Genomic DNA, 17,235 nt, shown 5'->3' on the forward strand with positions numbered 1-17,235 from the left:
ATTGCTGGGGCAAAGGCATCATTTTTTTCAAGCAAAAAGAGGTTTTACTGCCCAACATGAAAGAGGATCTGCGGTTAGTGATTAGCACGTTGTTATGAGAGATTCTGTTGTCAATGAGGATAGAAAGACAATTTGTAAATACAGTGTTTGTTATTTTGAATCTTAAACATCTGCAGATTGGTCACCAGAATGCTGCAGCTGTGTGGCACATAGCATTATCAGCAACATTAGGAAATGATTTCTTTTTACTTTAACCAGACATACATTATTGTTCAAGAGCTGCAACGATTAATCGATTGACAAAAATGAATCGACATAATCGTTTCAGTCATATTTCAAGCACAACTTTTGAGTCCTGCTTCTCAATACAAAGAAAATGCCATTGCAAAAAAAAGACATTGCAGTTGCCTCTGAGAAATGTGAATTTGTTGACTAGTAAACCAATAATAGATTAACGAAAAAAAGAATTTGCACATTAAATGATAATGTATCTCTAATCATTATTATGGACTTGGATACAAATTATACCAAGATACTGGTTAAGTATTTGATCCATCTATTGCAGGTTGAATACTAAAGATTTATAATGAAAAATAAATTGACATAATATAATATTTAACATTTTTTATTAAATCAATCAATTGTTGTTTTTTTGGAATGCTTGCTTAGGCATAATAAAATGTGTTTTCTGCTAATAAACATGCACCTTAACATTTATGGAGCATGTTGTTGATTTCAAAACAGACAATTCTTTTTATATTTTTAATGGCATGTCAACAGTATAGTAAGTACAGAATAAATTAGTTTTAAAAAATCAGCAGAGACAGTTTAGAGAACAATATGTATTTTTTTTATGTCAGCTGAATAACTTAAAATGTTATTGCATTTGAGTGTCAGTCTATCCTAAATGTACTTATCATGAGTACCTTTTAGACCTCTCCACAGCTCTTCCACCATAAGTATAAGAAAAATAAACACTTTCTTTCTTCAAAAAACGATATAACTCTACAACTAATATAACAAAGGTCATAAGTAACGATAAATATCACAATATAATCTTTCTGGCTTTAACTCCAAACAAAAAAGCACAGATGCTTCACTCTTTAGTCCTTTACTCATCCTCTAAAGGTCTAAATCAAAATCCCCATCCTTGTCAAACAACTGCCAGAGGCCTTCAGGTTTCACTGGGGTCCTCCTCTTGGACTCCGATGAGATCTTCTCTGAGATGGGTTCGATTCCTACGAGGCACGCGGAGCTGTTGCTGTCCTGGGACCAGCAGCTGAGAGGGGTGATGAAACTCCCTTCAGCTATGGATCTCATCTCCCTTTTTGGCATATTTAGACAGTCTGGGTTGAGACTCTCCTGGCTGGTTAACATGTTCGCATCACGACGCTCATAGAGAGGTGTTGAAACATTTTCTTGTTTGTCACAGTTCATGAGAGGGTCACGGTTTTCATTCGTGACAGTGCACTTACTCCTTTGAGAGAGCACCAACGGTCTCTTTTTGCGCTTTTTATGTCCTCTCGAAGTGAATTTCCTCTTTCCTATGATGTAGCTGGGATGCTGAGGGGGAACTTCAGCCTCATTGTGTTGAGTGCTGTATGACTTGCGTGTAACCTGCGTGCCCTCCAGCTTGTTATCTTGCAGGATGGTGGAGAACAGCTGCTCCAGCTCTGGTGACGTCTGGACGGCATTGTCCGTTACTCCCTCGGGGCTGCGTGTGGCTGAGTGCTCTGAGACTAAGGCGCTGAGCAGCTTTAGAGCCTCTTCAAGCACGTTTCGTTCTCTCTCCTGCTCCTCTCTCAGACTCTCCATACTATTCGTTAAGCTTTGCAGAGTTGAACCGAGTTCTGCTGTGGTGTCCCCACGCTAAAAGGGAAAAAAAAAAAAAAAAAAAAGGTTTTATCTATAACTACTCAGAAACATTTATTAACCACCAAAATCTACTTTCTTCCGACTGCAACTGCAACAATCTTGACCAAATGCTACATAATATTCACCTTTTGTGCAGTCTCCTCCAATTCAGTTATCATGTCTTTCTGGGAGTTCACTTTATTCAGTAAAGTCTCAAACTGCTGTGAAATGTCACTCTGAAGGCTGCTGAAATTATTTTGCACTGGGATGAATGAATAAAAAGATAGAAATATATTTTAATAATATTTCATTTAATGCACAGAAGTCCATACAATTTAAAAAAGTATCAAACTGTATATAAAATTTCCAAATAAAAGGGAATTAGGGTGACCAGTGTTTAATCAGTGTCAAGAGCACCACCTACTGGAAATAATAATTGTTTGCTCGTGGCCTTTTGTACTAAATTAATCAGATCTATGGATGCAGAGAGCAACTCTAAGCTAAATTATTCCAACAAAAAATACATTTCAATAAATAAGGAAACTTACATGTTGATGCAAAGTTGTCAAATTTTTTAATGACCGTTTGGCACACGGCAGTGTTTCTCTCTGTGCCAGCGACAAGTTGTTGGATCTGAAAAAAATGGCAGCATTTTTTATCTACAAAAGAGGAACAGCATTATCAAAAAGCAACAGAATGGATGCTCATCTTTACTTACATTGTTGAGTGCTTCTCGAAAATGATTAAATTCTTTTGCTAAAATATCACTGTTAAAGCAAAGGACAGATATAAAAAATGTCAGAAGTCACTAGTTCTTCTTCTTTTATAATCATACAAGTATAAATTCAAAGTGAGTAGCATGTTGGAGTCATACCTGTCAGTTTTTTCTTTTGCCCTTTTCTTGTCCTCTTCAAATTTATCCAGTAGTCCAAAAGCTTTGCTCTTGTCCTTTAATTCTCCAAACAGGAAAGGTTTAGTGTGATAACTGCTTGCAAACTTTGGGTCACTTCCCTAAATAAAATTTAAAAAAAATTAAAAATGAGGTTAAGAGCAGTAGACACAAGACTATTTTATTAAACAATCTGAATGATGATAAATAAAACTGTATGCACTCATGATCCTATAAATTGGGTCACATTTATCATATAATGGTATGTTATTCACCAAATGGAAAACATTAATTGCAAAGAAACAGATTGCCTCTGCAATTAGTGCACTTAATCATTATGGCCCATTTAAGTGGAATATAGAGTCTAACAATAATGGGATAAGCACTATAAGAATACATTTGCTTATTACTAACAAGCAATAAAGCAATCTCTGATGGTATAAATGTATATTGTCTCCCAGTATATACTGCCATACTGCACAAATTACTTTTAAAAAAAAATTATATATATATATTTATGTATAATATGTATGTAATGCCTTGAAACCACAAGGGTTTGTCCCTAAATACGGGTACTCAAAGATATCACTGCCACTTGTAAAATGAAGCTGATAACGTTCACCTCTTGTGAACTTTGTTGGGACGTCCTCGATGACAAGCTCATATCTTGGGACATGCCTTGAGAATTGTCAGGCCAAAACTGAGACCCAAAGAAAAGCTGAGAGTCTGTGAAACTGGAGTAGCCGCTGGTAGCCCCATGTCTGTTGATTGTTAGTAAAGAAAACACAAACACACAATTTCTTTGTTGTTTGATAGAAATCAGGTAAACAAACAGACACACACATAAAACATTGCTCTACAAATGCAGATATTTAATCTATGGATTACAGCTTCATGTGACATTATTCACATAGGAGAGAGCTAATGTGAGTCATTGATGAGGAGCACACTCAAACCTGCTGCCAGCTGTGAGGCTCAGCATCTCTTTTATGTTCCTCGTGTGATTCATTGCGTTTGATTACCTGTTTGTAAAGACAACAAGTTAGTAGTTATTGTAGCAGGATATGTCTTCGAGCATTATTCAACTGTTGTGCCAGCTAGCGTTAGTTAGCATTAACGCTAACCTAGAACATGCTTCACTAGCTAACTTTAAATAACATACATTTAAATTACCATAAGCTGTTTAGCTAGAAAATCTCAAACCTTAACCATGTTATTCATCTTAAATCTAGCTCTAACTGTTCAGTGGTTATTGTGGATCAAATACACACACTGTATGTATTAAATACGCTATATAGGCTTGAATGTGTCTTTAATTGACTCACATTCCGCAGAGGTCGTGTTAATGAAGAGTGGAAGGTCGACAACCGACAGTAAACTCGCGAGGGTTTAAAACTCCCGCCATGTGACCTTCGAACGCGAGGCTCGGCTACATTCAGGGTCCCTCGGAAAAGTTAGTTAGTTAGTTAGTTAGTTAGTTAGTTAGTTAGTTAGTTAGTTAGTTAGTTAGTTAGTTAGTTAGTTAGTTAGTTAGTTAGTTAGTTAGTCTATTGGCCACATCAAAGAAAATGTTTCCTTTGGTTTACCACATACTGGTGACAATTGACGATATAGTACAATGATGAACTGGTACATTATTATTGCTTATTCAATAAATGTAGATTTACTATCAAGGCTGGATAGTTCATATGGTAATCCAGAGGCCCCTATTGACTGAGGGACCCCAAAAGCCCTACATTCCCTTTACTGCTGTTAACTGGGTGTGTATTATATATCAACTAAACCAGGCCACAAAGTTGTGTTAAATTAAATTACAATAAATTAAACACCAAAATTGCATCATGCACAGTAATACTGGGTGCAATTGGATTTAAAGATTATAAATTTTTTGGCATTAGGGTAGATTTACAATGCACATAGGGCTTAGGTATGGTGTCAGTAGGGGCACAATCGTGGCTGTACCTGGACTGTGGTCGTGCCTCCTGCTATGGCACCGCTGACACCAACTGCTACTACCATTATTATTATTATTATTAGTCACATTACTATTACTATTCCCTATTTCATAATTATTATTATTTTTATTTATTTTCCTTCGTTACTCTGCTTACTACTCTTATTATATGAATAATTTATATCATATACATTGAATGTGTTGTATCTCTGTTATGCTGTTCATTCTGTACACATGACATCTATTGCATTCTGTCCATCCTGGGAGAAGGATCCCTCCTCTGTCGCTCTCCCATAGGTTTCTTCCTTTTTTCTCCCTGTTAAAGGGGTTTTTTTAGGGGAGTTTTTCCTGTGCCGATGTGAGGGTTCAGGGACAGAGGATGTCACATGTGTACAGATTGTAAAGCCCTCTGAGGAAAATTTGTAATTTGTGAATATGGGCTATACAAAAAAAAATGGTTTGAATTGAATTGAATAGCTACAAAATGTTTCCTAGGGCCCTGTAACAGGTTAATCTGGCCAAAATAATGATTTATTGCCTGCATTTCATTCAAGTGCAGTGACACTAACCCAGTAAGCATGCAGGCTAACTGACAATGTAATGGAGCAATCATTATTGTTATAATTTGCGCCTGAGCCTTTTCTTGCTAAGAAATGTTAAAATGTCTATTGAGAGAAAATTATTTTAATGTTGTATTATTTCTCATATAATAGGCTTCCCAAAGAGTATACTGTGAGGAAAAAACTAAACAATAATCTGAATAGAAGTATGACACAGCACCTCTTCATCATATATAACCAAGCCAACTAAAAAAATATGACAATTCAATCCAAAATTAATTTAAATAAAAAAATTATAATTTAATTTGAATGATACCCAAATTCAATCTATTTACAGTGACATCAATTTTACAAACATGTTGATATTCTTTTATTTTTCAATTCATTTCAAAGTATTGCTTAAAAAAAATGTTCATTGTAAATCGATTTTGTCCTTTTTTGATGCACCAGATTTAAAGTTTTATTGTTAAGCTTTTTATAAAGGGTTCCAGTTGTTTATGTACTGCTTTTATTTTAAAATAGTAACAATAATCATTTTTATTTAATTTATTAATATTATTGTTATTGTTATATCGTCGTTGTATATTTTTAATATTCATTATAATCAGCAGTAGAAGTAGGTATTGAATATTTACTAACATTCAATCTAATCTTTATATGTATTCATTGAATGCTGACATAGGCCTAGGTTAACCAACATAAACACAGTCAGGGTTTTATTTTGAAAATCGTACCCGGAAGTGCCCAATTTGAATGACTTGAAGGCAGGTAGCTATGAGCTACGCACACAGGCTGCGCACAGTAGGACTGTCTGTGGTTGAACTACGGAGGCGTGTTGATGACAAATCTGCCAAAACTACAGGTGACTTTCTGACGATACCTCTGCAGCGAACCTGACCTGACGTTGACTAAACCACGCCTACGAGTTTGGTCAGGCCAAAGCCTTGCGTCTGGCTGGTGAGTAACTTTTTCTGTTTATGTAAACATATCAGAAAATGTTAAATTAGATTTAAATAAATGAGCAAATCTGCCTCTACAACGCTGCCATCGATATTTGAGCTCTGACTGCTAACATCACGTCTTCCCTTCAGCCCGGTGACAGGTGCTAGCTAGCTAAACACCTGGGTTGTATTGTGTGTGTGACTCAACTGAGGTTAGCATCAACACTTTAAAGAGGCAATCTTTAAGATTTCAGTCCTGGTTGGTTTCTATTTGAGTGAAAAACAATGGATTGTGCTCAGAGTTTAGCAGTATGGAGTCCTTTTGTTGATGCATTTGCTTCAAGTTTCCATTATTGTGTGCATAGTTCCATGTGTTGTGTTTATATAATGGGGGACAAATTGAACATTACAAATAAATAAATATTGCATTACCTCCATCAGAGTGCTCAATCACCATTTGTGTTCCCTTATTCGTTGATAAATAGTGACTCAACAGACATTTATTTAATTGAAAATCCTAGAGATTGCCACTTTAACTTTGCCAGTATATTATTTTGCATTAAAAAATGTTGGTGGGAAGCTTAAAGTTGTGACGTAAAGAAAGGCTTGTGGCTGTCTTATCTGTATAGTTTGGTGCAACACAGATCAATATCTAACAAGTATTCCACTTAACCTATCCTCAGCCATAATATGTCAAATGTATTGTTATAGTGTATTTGTCCTACAATGTGCCTCGTCAAAGTCATCGATGTGTATCTAATTAAGGTGTATCTTTGCTCTTTAAGGGTTGAATATGGCTCTGTCATTCCTTTTGGTCTTGGCTGCAACTGTGATTCTTATCAGACCCGAGACACCTGTAACTAAGGTAGAGCATGGATGTTACTGAGCCAAAGAAACAATGTGTGCTTTGTTTTAGGTTACACTTATTTGTTAATCGGTGAATGATGTTCTGTCCGCAGGCTTTACACCAGAACTCACTTGAGTGCTGTGGTGATAAACAGAGAGTGAACAGCTCATGTTCAAATAACACCCACTGTGAACCAGGTAATGTGGATGTTTTATAACCGCTCTTATTTAAGTTGGCACACATATACAGAGTGTCACTAAGAGTGTTTTATTTTATCTATTATTTTATCTTTTATCAATTAAAGATTAGCCAGAGTGAAATAATACTATGGCCATTAATCAATGTATCTCATATAATTACTTTGGTAAATTCAGAGTTCCTTTAAAGACATAATTAGTGAAGTATTAATGTATTCAAATACTTTACACTGGCAATCTACGAAGAAAAGTATGGAGGAGTATGAGTGACACATTGTACAAATATTGCGGTAGTGCTGAATCAAGTTTAAGTTCTGTACTTTTTAAAACAATAGAAAGTTTAGTTTTGATACTGAAAATAAAAGACCACTTGATCCTCCATCCAAGATCACGGTGAAAAGCACTGAAACTTATAAAAACAGCCCATGCCTGCGCTTATATTGTACTCTTCTCCTTGGCAACGTGTGCAAAAGTAAACAATCTTTTGTTTTCTGTTAACTTTAAAACTTCTTGAACTAGATTATTTTGGAAAAGTGTTTCTATTTTGATGTAAACCAAGAAATCTACTTTAAATACGGAACATAAAGCAGTTACTGTAAGAAAATGTAAAAAGCATATTATTTTTTTAATGTTTACTTCTATCCTTTGAATAGAATAGAGTGTAAATTGCAGGGTGAAATTAATAATTTGTCAGTATCTGGGTGTCAAAGGGCAGAACATGTGAAACATGTTCTTGTTTTGATTTACTCAGGGTGCTTCTTGCGTGTCCTTGACAATAGCAACACTGTTTGCATATTCTGTGACTCAGCAGCTGTGGATTTGGAGAACATAACAGTCTGCAACTACAGTAAGGAAAGAGCTCTGTTTTTTAACTATAAAAAACCTGAACGTACTTTGTGAATAGTGTTTTTTTATTTGTTCCTTTCGTGTGCTCACTAGACTACACAGTGGAGAGGAAAAACCACACAACCGTAACTACTGTCATTCCTAAAATTGGTAAGATATCAATTCCACAGTCATTAATAACTGGTTTACTGATTTTGTTACGTGTACGATTTTTCTTTGGCCTTAGCTTTACATTTTCTATATGTTTAAATATGAGAAAGAAACCTATAAATTAATTTCAAGTTAATGTGTTTAAAGGATGTCAATGAACCAAATTTAAGGGGTAATATAGTCATCATTATTTGTTATTATAAGTTTAAAATGTAATTGTCATAATGGAGTATTACCCCTTTCCATGGGTAAAACTCTGTGTATGATGATGGATTAAATATCTGCAGCAAACCAGTAAGATAATCACCATGTTTCTCATCACTGTTTTCTGTTTTGTGTTGTGTTTTTGAGCAGGAGGCCCAGGTGTGGCAGCCTCTCTTCTCCTGGGAACTCTGTTGATCAGCCTGTTCCTGATCCTCTCTGTTGCCTCCTTTTTCTACCTCAAACGCTCAAACCGACTCCCGGGCATCTTCTACCGCCGCAACAAAGGTAAGCACCGCACAGCTCTGGTAAACTGTAATTATACAAGCAGGGTTTTTGTCTACCTACCACACCCATTAAATCCAATATAATAAAGCATGGAAACACAATGTTATTGCTCTGCTTTAGTGACTAATAGTTGATGTTAAGTCAGTTAAACCCAAACATAACAATATTTTCTTTTACTTTTGCAGCCTTCATATTCCAACCGAGTGAGACAGTAAGTCAATTTTATTGTTAGTTTCACAGCTAATCACGCACTACAGTACATTTGGTGCCTTGTTTATAGACTGAATGGATTTATTGTAGCCTCAGCAATGTTTTCTTGTAACACAAAGACATCATTTGTAAATATATCCCAAATGGATGGTTTTAATTTCTATTTCCCCCTTCTAGGCTGTCATGATCCCCTCCTCGACAGGTAAGACGACTTCCCTATCTTCAGTTGTAAATTACCTGCTTTTAAACTGTGACTCTGGTCCTGTGGAACAGGTTGTAAGATTATGTCATGCAAAGCCATCAAAACATTACACATACGGATTAGGCAACGTTGATGAGGAGTGTTGCATATTTGAGGACTGTTGTAGCGATGACATGATTGTGTTCACAAAAAGAGGGGCATAAAAATTGTGCTTAAAAGCAGAAAACATGCTAACAGTTAGCTCAAAGATGCTTTAGAGTGATTCCAGATTCCAGATTCCAGAGATTATAGGTGATTATATGTTCCCTCTTTGTTTTGTGTTTCTTTTGAAGTGCGGAAGCAAAGGTATGTCAGAAGGGAGCGGCCCTCTGCAACATCAACACTAAATAGTGCCACCGTACCCACCACATCCACCACCCAGGTCTATAATGTGTAGGAGGAGGAGGGCTGGGAGTGACGTTGCAGGTACGAGAGAACGCTCAGGAACGATGTTAGATTTTTGTTTTTATCATGTGAAGGTTCAGCTGTGGAAGAAAGACCAGTCGAATTGTACGTAGGTGGCTGTATTTTAAATGTAGCTGCTTTTGCTGCATTCTTGTCACTAGGGCTGTTACTTTTTCTCAAATTAACAATGAGTGTTATATTGTAGTATCCACCAGCTAACATGTCAACCATCTGACACAATCTCTGATATTACATTTGTTTTGCACTCGAAAAAAACGCAATCACCCCAGGAAAAAGTTTCAGTATTTCTCTGTAAATTTGAAACCTGCCATGTTGGTTTGTGTTTCCCTCACACTGATGCAACACTTCAGGATCACTCCTTTTTGTTTTTAAGTCCAAACCATAACTGTTGTTTAACAGTGTGTGTTCAGTTGACTTGACTTGAAATTATGAGTTTCGTAAATATGATGACCTGTCTGTTCAAGGGATAGCTTGACATTTAGGGAAATACACGTATTCACTCTCTGGTGGAGAGCACCAGCACTCTAAAGTTCACTTAATACACACATTTTATCTATTTTAATCTGTATAACCCCCCCAAAAAGTGGAAAAAACAAAATGTTCTATCATACTGGCCTAACTTTTGCAGTAAATTATTGTTTTTTCACTTTGTTTTTTAATTTGCGTTAAACAACTAGATATAACGTTGTGCTTTTTGTTGCCTTTGGACAGAGCCAGGCTAGCTGTTTCCAGTCTTTATGCTAAGCTAAGATAACCAGCTGCGGTCTATAGATATGTTTTTTACAGATCCGAGAGTGGTAATGATCTTCTCATCTTACTCACTGCAAGAAAGTGGATAAGCCTATTCCTCTCTATTGTTTTGATGCAAAGATTAATTGTGACAGTGATTGAATTGAGAAGCAGTGATTTGTTTTGGGGGACAAAGTGACAGCCCAGTGACATTTGATGGAAGCCTCTGTTTGCTATATAGGATGATATTTACATGCTTGATATTTATAAACATTTTGTAACTGTGCACTGAGCTTTACTGATTACAGTCAGACCAACAGTATACATTATGTGTCAAATAGTAGAGTTTGTTTGGTGGGCCGGGATACTTTACGGAGAATGCTGTTGGTGCTGTATGGATGATTGTTTTATTGCTTTTTTATGTTTTATTATTGAATTAGCATTTTTGTTAGCGTAACCAAGGTGAATGTATTACACATGTACAACAAATCATGCTTCGCAGTTGCTTCCATCATGAATCCACAACAGACCTCGTCAAACATTTAAGAGGTGAAGTCATTTTCAACCACAAAATCATTTTGATTTTCATAGGAAGGTCCTGTGATCCTACAAACCTTTTTAAAATGCCAATTTTGCTCCATAAAGTAGATTTGAAGTCCAATAGATTTTCTCTCAAAACTTCAAATTACTTGTGCACTTTATTTGTCTGAGGTCATCAGCTAATGTTGGACCCTCATTTTGAAACGACTAGTTGCCAATAAGTGTGATTGAGATTTATTTGTTGTATGGATGGCAACATTACTGTTGCATTGTGACATTTTCTTGACTACTATTAACTTTTGCCAAATGTTGTCTGAAGAAAATGGCTTCTACTGTGTGCCATTACTGTGATTACTGTGCCATTATGAGCTTTAAAAGCAGCCAGGAATAATTAGTCATGATGTGGTGAATAATTGGGTATTTGAATTATATCCAGTGGCCTTTATATTTACTGTACACGATTCTAAAACAAGTATCCTAGATTTATTTGCTACGTGCTATTTAATTACATATAGTTTTATATAACACTAAGGCTGTAAAAAATATTTTCCGCCTTCAGTAAATGTGAAGCAACATGAAGTGAACCAGATAAAAAGGCAGCAATCATTCCATGAATATTCCCCTTTTTGCTTAATGTGTTTGCTGTTGAACAGACAGCCATAAGCTGAAGACATGTACATATTGTTTTTATACAAATTATGTATTGTTTTTGTAATCATGCACATATTCTAGTTTCAATGCCGTGAAGAATGTTCTAAAGATGTATGTAACGTTGGGAGAAATAAAGCACCTTTCCATAACCAGTTTTTCTCTCTGTGCAGCTTCTCTAATGTGAGCTCATACGCTGCTGGTTTTGTATGTAAAACTATTTAGCTTAAATTTCATATTGTTCAAAGACCAATTTGAACAATTTTAATGTGGTTTCTGTGTGTTCTGAGAACCCACACAGCGCCACACTGGGGGTTTTCTGGCTGTTCCTCAACTCAGATAAGACCTGCAGTGAAGTGACACCCATAGTAAAGATGTTCTGAGATCGCTGAAAAATGCTTATTTTGGGGTAACCGAGACCTGTACTGAATTTGTGTCTGATGGGAAATTGCAAGGTTTTGTGTTTGCTTCTGTCCTCAAATGAGTTAACGTTTAAGTCTCAAATACCTCCATTAAAAGTTGTTGTTTATGTTTATTCTATGTCTATCTTTCTTTATTTTAAAGCACTTTGTGCTGTATTTCTTGTATGAAAGGTGCTGTACAAATAAAGTTTATTATTATTATTTCTTTTGTGATTCCTGCTGCTAATAATAAACAATGCCTCACTGTGAGGCAGACAAGAACCTATTTCTACATGAATGAAAGGTTTACTGAGAAATTATTTCAAATGTCCCTGTTGGGTCATTGAATAAAATGATTGGTTCCTACTAGATCAACAGGAATTAAAGTACTTTACTTATCTTGATTCTTAACATTACAGTATGTATAGCAGAGTGGCAAGCAAGCAAGACATCCAAGCAAGTGGTACAATTTACAGTGCATTTTGAAAATCCACAATCTTGTTACTGACTTAAGACTATAATGACCTGCAAAGTTTTGTGATAATAAGAATTAACATAAAAAAATCCATCTTAATGTAAATTAAAATAGTGTATTCATGACTTTTTTGACGTTTGTTCAGATTTTGTAATTTTAAATAAATGCACTTATATATCCATGATACATCCAAAATGTGTCATGCGTCCTTGAAAGTCTATCATGTTAATAATGGAATTTCGCATCAATCTCACCTCTAAAAACTATGAGGGCTTGTATTTTAAGGTACTGAAACGCCATACCTCTGGCAATAGAGGGACAGACATTTGCAGCTACATGTGACTGGACATACTCCTCTATTTATAACAGCTGAGTGCAAGGCCCCAGTGAGACATATGCAAGGACAGACGGACATCAGAGCTGAAATGTCCCTTCAGTGAGAAAGTGCAAACACCTTTAAACTGGACACTTGTCCTTCTGCAAAAGGTAGGTTTTCTTTCTACTACAATACCACATTCACAACAATGTCCTGTTGCTATATGCTTTGTGTTGCTTGTGTTGATAATGTAATACTTATGTAATAGACAAGACCTTCACTGACTTTCACGTAGAGCAGTTGAGAGTTGTTATCAGCAATCCTAATAACTCCACACCTGAAAAGTAAAGAAAAACCTTTTACCCTGTCGATAAAACAATACCACATAACACACCTACTTGCTGTAATTTTAAGTAAGATGACATTTTAATATTTAAATCACATCGCATCAATGACCCTCACTGAGTATGTTTGTTAAGATGATACAGTATGTTGTGCCCTGACATTGGACATCTGAAGTTTTCATATCAGGTCATATGACCGGAGTATTTCGGGGTCTGTTATGGATCTTGTGACCATGATATTTAAGTGTTGCTTTGCTGTCCTCTGAGGTCTTCAGCTCTCAAGCTTTGAACTACTATAGCAGTTTGTTTTACGTTCTTCACAACAGTTTCCTAATGCCAGCTGATTACAAGCAATGTTAAGCTTCAGATAAATACAAGCTCTATATTTAACTCAAAGGTGTTGATGGAACTTCAACGACAAGCCAGGGGTGAAACCAAGGATGTACTGCTACACATTGCATAAAGCCACTTTGATTATTTTTCATGCAAAATACCTGAATCTGCAGCCTTCTAACACTGATCTGTTTTTGTTTTCTCCTACTTTTTTCAGATTGAGGAGCATGTGAGTTATCAAAATGGATGATTTAGATCACAGCATGCACATTGCAGAGGATGACTGGTCGAGCTTCTATGAGGAGAGTGAGGCGTTTTGTCTGCCTCAACCCTCTCTTGCCTGCCCTGATAGCTGGAACCTCAGTGATTCAGAGGAGTCAGGAAACTCAAGTTCAGTCTTTAGCACCGGCCAAAAGGAGCCACAGCAGAACTCTGCTGAAAACAGTGATGAAGCTGAAAGCAGCGTTGCAGGATGCTGCATTGAGGAAAACAACTACTCAGGTTGTGTAAAGTATATATCAGGGCAGATTATTCAGAGTGGTAAAGGAGGAGGAGAAGATGATCTTACAACAAAAGCCGAAGTGTGTTTTGATCTTTCTGTAGGAACCGCCATCAACACAGCAGAGCACATCACAGAGGACACAGATGACATCACAACCACACTGCAAACGGAGCAACTGAATGTTCAGTATTCAGATGAAGAACCATCAGAGCTGAAAAAAGAAGATGGAGATGTGCAAATGGAGAGTGACACTCATGAATTCAAATCCATACAGGAACGTGACCCACTTTCTTGCAACCGAGCTGAGATAAATGTGAGCGGGCCGCACGCCTCAGACAGAGCTGTGAGTGAGGATGTGAGTGCCGTCGCTTTAACAGGAGAAAGAGAGCGCTGGTTCGTGACAGTGAATGACAGTCCTGCACAACAGCGACTGCGTGGCGCCTCTGTGAAAAAAAAACGAAGACAAAAAAAAACTCGCAAGAACAATAACGTGTGCAGACCTGGACAAGGGAGATCACTAGAAATTGGCTTAAAGTTTCAGATAATGAAAGATAATTATGAATTAGAGGGAGGGACTGACACAGAGTCTGTCACACAAGACAACAAAAACTTTTCAGGAGGGTATCCAAGTGCTGAACAAGATCCTGAAAGCACTCAGACGGGAATCATTTCAGATTCATCCCAAATGTCTTTAAACTCTGAAGAAGAGTGTTTGTCAGAAAAACTGACTCATTTCCCCAAACACAATATCATTGAGCCAATGATAGACAGAATACAACACGACACATTTCCACCCAAAGTCCCTTCACAGTTTGACAGTGTGGAGTCTGACGAGCTTGAAGACACTGTTGAGTTCTTCTCCACTCACAGTTTTGATTCTGAAAGCTATCTGTCTGCTGCTGAATCACTGGAGGAATTGCAGCAACTTGTTGTGGAACAACAGCAATTGCAAAGCTCATTATCTCTGACAGAAAACAACAATCTTTTCAATCTCACTGAGAACGCCGATGCAGACAATACTCAGGACAGAGAAGTGCATTCTTGGGATAGCACTCTCTCTTGCAATGTGACGGCTACCGACTCTGAAGGTCATGAAAGTGCTGACGTTGAGCTCACCCTGACATTACCATCTGCCGGCCAAAGTGTTGACAAAATGCCAGATGACAACTCCACATGTGATAACGACACACACAGCACGCTGCCCTCGAACACACATGGACTCCAAACACATGAAATGAGTCTTTCAGCATCTGGTGGCTCTTCAGGAGCTCGTCTTCTCCCCGTACCTGATTTAACGGTAACACCGTGCTCTGTGGCTGACAGTCCTGAAACATATGCCGAAGCAGCGGGTCACACTCAGCCTGTGTACGCCATTTCTGCCTTTTGGGATGAAATGGAGAAACTGACGATAAATGACATTTTGCAGCTCAGGATGGGTAGAAAGACCCCTCCCAGGGAAACACAAGGATCAGTGACACCAAACACAGATGATCACAGCTCTTTGGTTGACACTGTGGAGTATAGTTCGTCTGATGGCGGTCTGATGGACGCCTCCGACGCTGCTGACTCAGACTATTTCACACAGCCTGATGAATCCAAGCGCGATCGTTCAAGCTGTGAGTTTTCTACCTCCGATTTTGAAGAAGAGTACTGGCCGTTTCTCAAGGCCAGTAGGAACCCCAGTCCTGACCCTCAAAGCAATAAACAACGAAGCACGAGTGACTCTCCTATCTTCACATATGAGGAAGAGGAGTTCACAAGCTCTGAAGGAAAGGAGACACCTGTGCCTTCAGAGGACTTTGCAAGGAAATGTTTAGAGGATCAGGACTCAAATGCTTTAATTTCAAGCCAACTTGCGTTGCCAAGACAGATAACAAAAAGCAAAAGCGTGCACAATGTACAAGCTCTGAACACCGAGGATTTATCTTTGCAGTTGCTACTTGGTGATGATGAGAGCAGTGTTTCTCAGCAGCTGTCCGTCTCTGGAGGAAAACGCTGTTTTAAAAGCGTGTGACAGCCTGTTAGCACTAATACCTGCACCTTTAATGGATGATTATTATCAAATATTCTTCCCTGAAGTGTTTCAGTACTTCTTCAGAGAAGATCAAACAAAGAGTGTCTTCCGCTGTGTCACAGTCTATGAGCCAGAGGACATCTCAGTTACTCCTGTGATTGACTACCCTCTTTGGACATTCAGGGATGAAATGTTATTATCTCCCTTCCACGATTTCCAGCACAGGGAGGAGAAACCCATCCCCATTTTCTCTTGTTCTCATCCCACCGTCAGAGAACTCACATTCCCAAATCAGCACTATGTTTACTTGAGTGCAGACTGCAAAGAGGAGGACGACATCTCTCCAATCAGAGTCGTGTCTCACTGTTTCATCCAAGGTAGTGATTGTGGGGCAGCAGCCCCACATGGATTCAACAGTTGGAAAAGTTTGATAAGGAAGGTTCGCTTCCCCGACAAAGGTAGCATCTGGTGCAGGAGATCTGGCGCCTGGGTGTTTCCAGTTGAGGCTGAGAACATAACCATCAAGAGTGCAGATCCACCATTAACAGCGCTCACTGAGAGAAGAGTATCTTCAACTCCTTCTCAGTTGTTTGGAGAGCTAGCAGTACAGCAGAGGGTGTTGGAAGCTATCAAGACAAGTAAGTCAGAGCTCTCTCATACATCGAACTGGATGGAAAAAACAACAAACACTCAAAGCAAAACAACAAATAAAATCTCCTCTTTTGTCTCTTACAGGACGAGAGGGCATCTTCTCCACACTGAAGCAGTCAGATATGTGTTTGGTCTGCATTGCTTTTGCCTCCTGGGTGTTAAAATCTTCTGATCCAGAAGCTGCTGATGCCTGGAAAGCAGGTATGAAACTACTTGCAATGATAATCTGGTGTTACAGTCACACATTTCAAACTTGATTAAAAACTAGTGTGTAGAATACCTAGATTTAAGGCCCCTGAAAACATCATCCTCATTCAGCTTCTTCCTGAAAGGTGATGTCACATATTTCTCTGCACCAATCAGACTTCAGCAAAATAACTAAGAATATTAAATGTTACAAAGAAAGACTTACATTTGAAACCATGTCCTCAGGGGCTTTAAGTGTTGAACATGAAGAGTACTTAATAGGCCGGTGAATTGACAACCAATTCTTCAAAGTGACCTTTTTTGAAATTCTGTTCAGCTCTGCTAGCAAATGTGAGTGCGCTGTCGGCCATCCAGTACCTGCGGCAGTATGTGAAGAAGAAGAATCCTTCTTAAGATGATCCCTGATACGTACACACAAGAGAGAAGAGAAGAGTCATTTCCAAAACATTTTCCCCTGGGTCCATCTGTAAA

At 37.8% G+C, this 17,235-nt stretch overlaps 2 protein-coding genes across 3 annotated transcripts; one reads left to right on the top strand and one right to left on the bottom strand.

Moving 5' to 3' along the window:
* Window positions 1-1,122: 1,122 nt before the first annotated feature.
* Window positions 1,123-4,042, bottom strand: LOC129106313 (interactor of HORMAD1 protein 1). The gene is made up of 8 exons (XM_054617699.1): window positions 3,917-4,042; window positions 3,700-3,765; window positions 3,366-3,504; window positions 2,729-2,865; window positions 2,573-2,621; window positions 2,403-2,487; window positions 2,001-2,116; window positions 1,123-1,869 (listed from the first exon to the last, which is right to left on the bottom strand). Exons 2-8 carry the CDS (start codon window positions 3,750-3,752, stop codon window positions 1,123-1,125), a joined length of 1,326 nt encoding a protein of 441 aa, XP_054473674.1. The 5' UTR covers window positions 3,753-3,765; window positions 3,917-4,042.
* Window positions 4,043-5,998: 1,956 nt separating this feature from the next.
* On the top strand, window positions 5,999-12,073 carry c17h1orf159 (chromosome 17 C1orf159 homolog). Of its 2 annotated transcripts, none has more exons than XM_054617245.1 (9): window positions 5,999-6,214; window positions 6,984-7,063; window positions 7,158-7,242; window positions 8,054-8,089; window positions 8,182-8,238; window positions 8,593-8,727; window positions 8,913-8,938; window positions 9,115-9,139; window positions 9,472-12,073. In XM_054617245.1, the coding sequence occupies exons 2-9, from the start codon at window positions 6,992-6,994 to the stop codon at window positions 9,573-9,575; spliced, it is 540 nt and encodes a 179-aa protein (XP_054473220.1). In that variant the 5' UTR covers window positions 5,999-6,214; window positions 6,984-6,991; the 3' UTR covers window positions 9,576-12,073. The 2 variants fall into 2 exon arrangements, with proteins under 2 accessions (XP_054473220.1, XP_054473219.1); XM_054617244.1 differs by having other exon boundaries at window positions 7,994-8,089; window positions 9,472-12,072.
* Window positions 12,074-17,235: the final 5,162 nt, after the last annotated feature.

This window comes from Anoplopoma fimbria, chromosome 17, assembly GCF_027596085.1.
Source record: "Anoplopoma fimbria isolate UVic2021 breed Golden Eagle Sablefish chromosome 17, Afim_UVic_2022, whole genome shotgun sequence".
Classification (NCBI taxonomy): Eukaryota; Metazoa; Chordata; class Actinopteri; order Perciformes; family Anoplopomatidae; genus Anoplopoma; species Anoplopoma fimbria.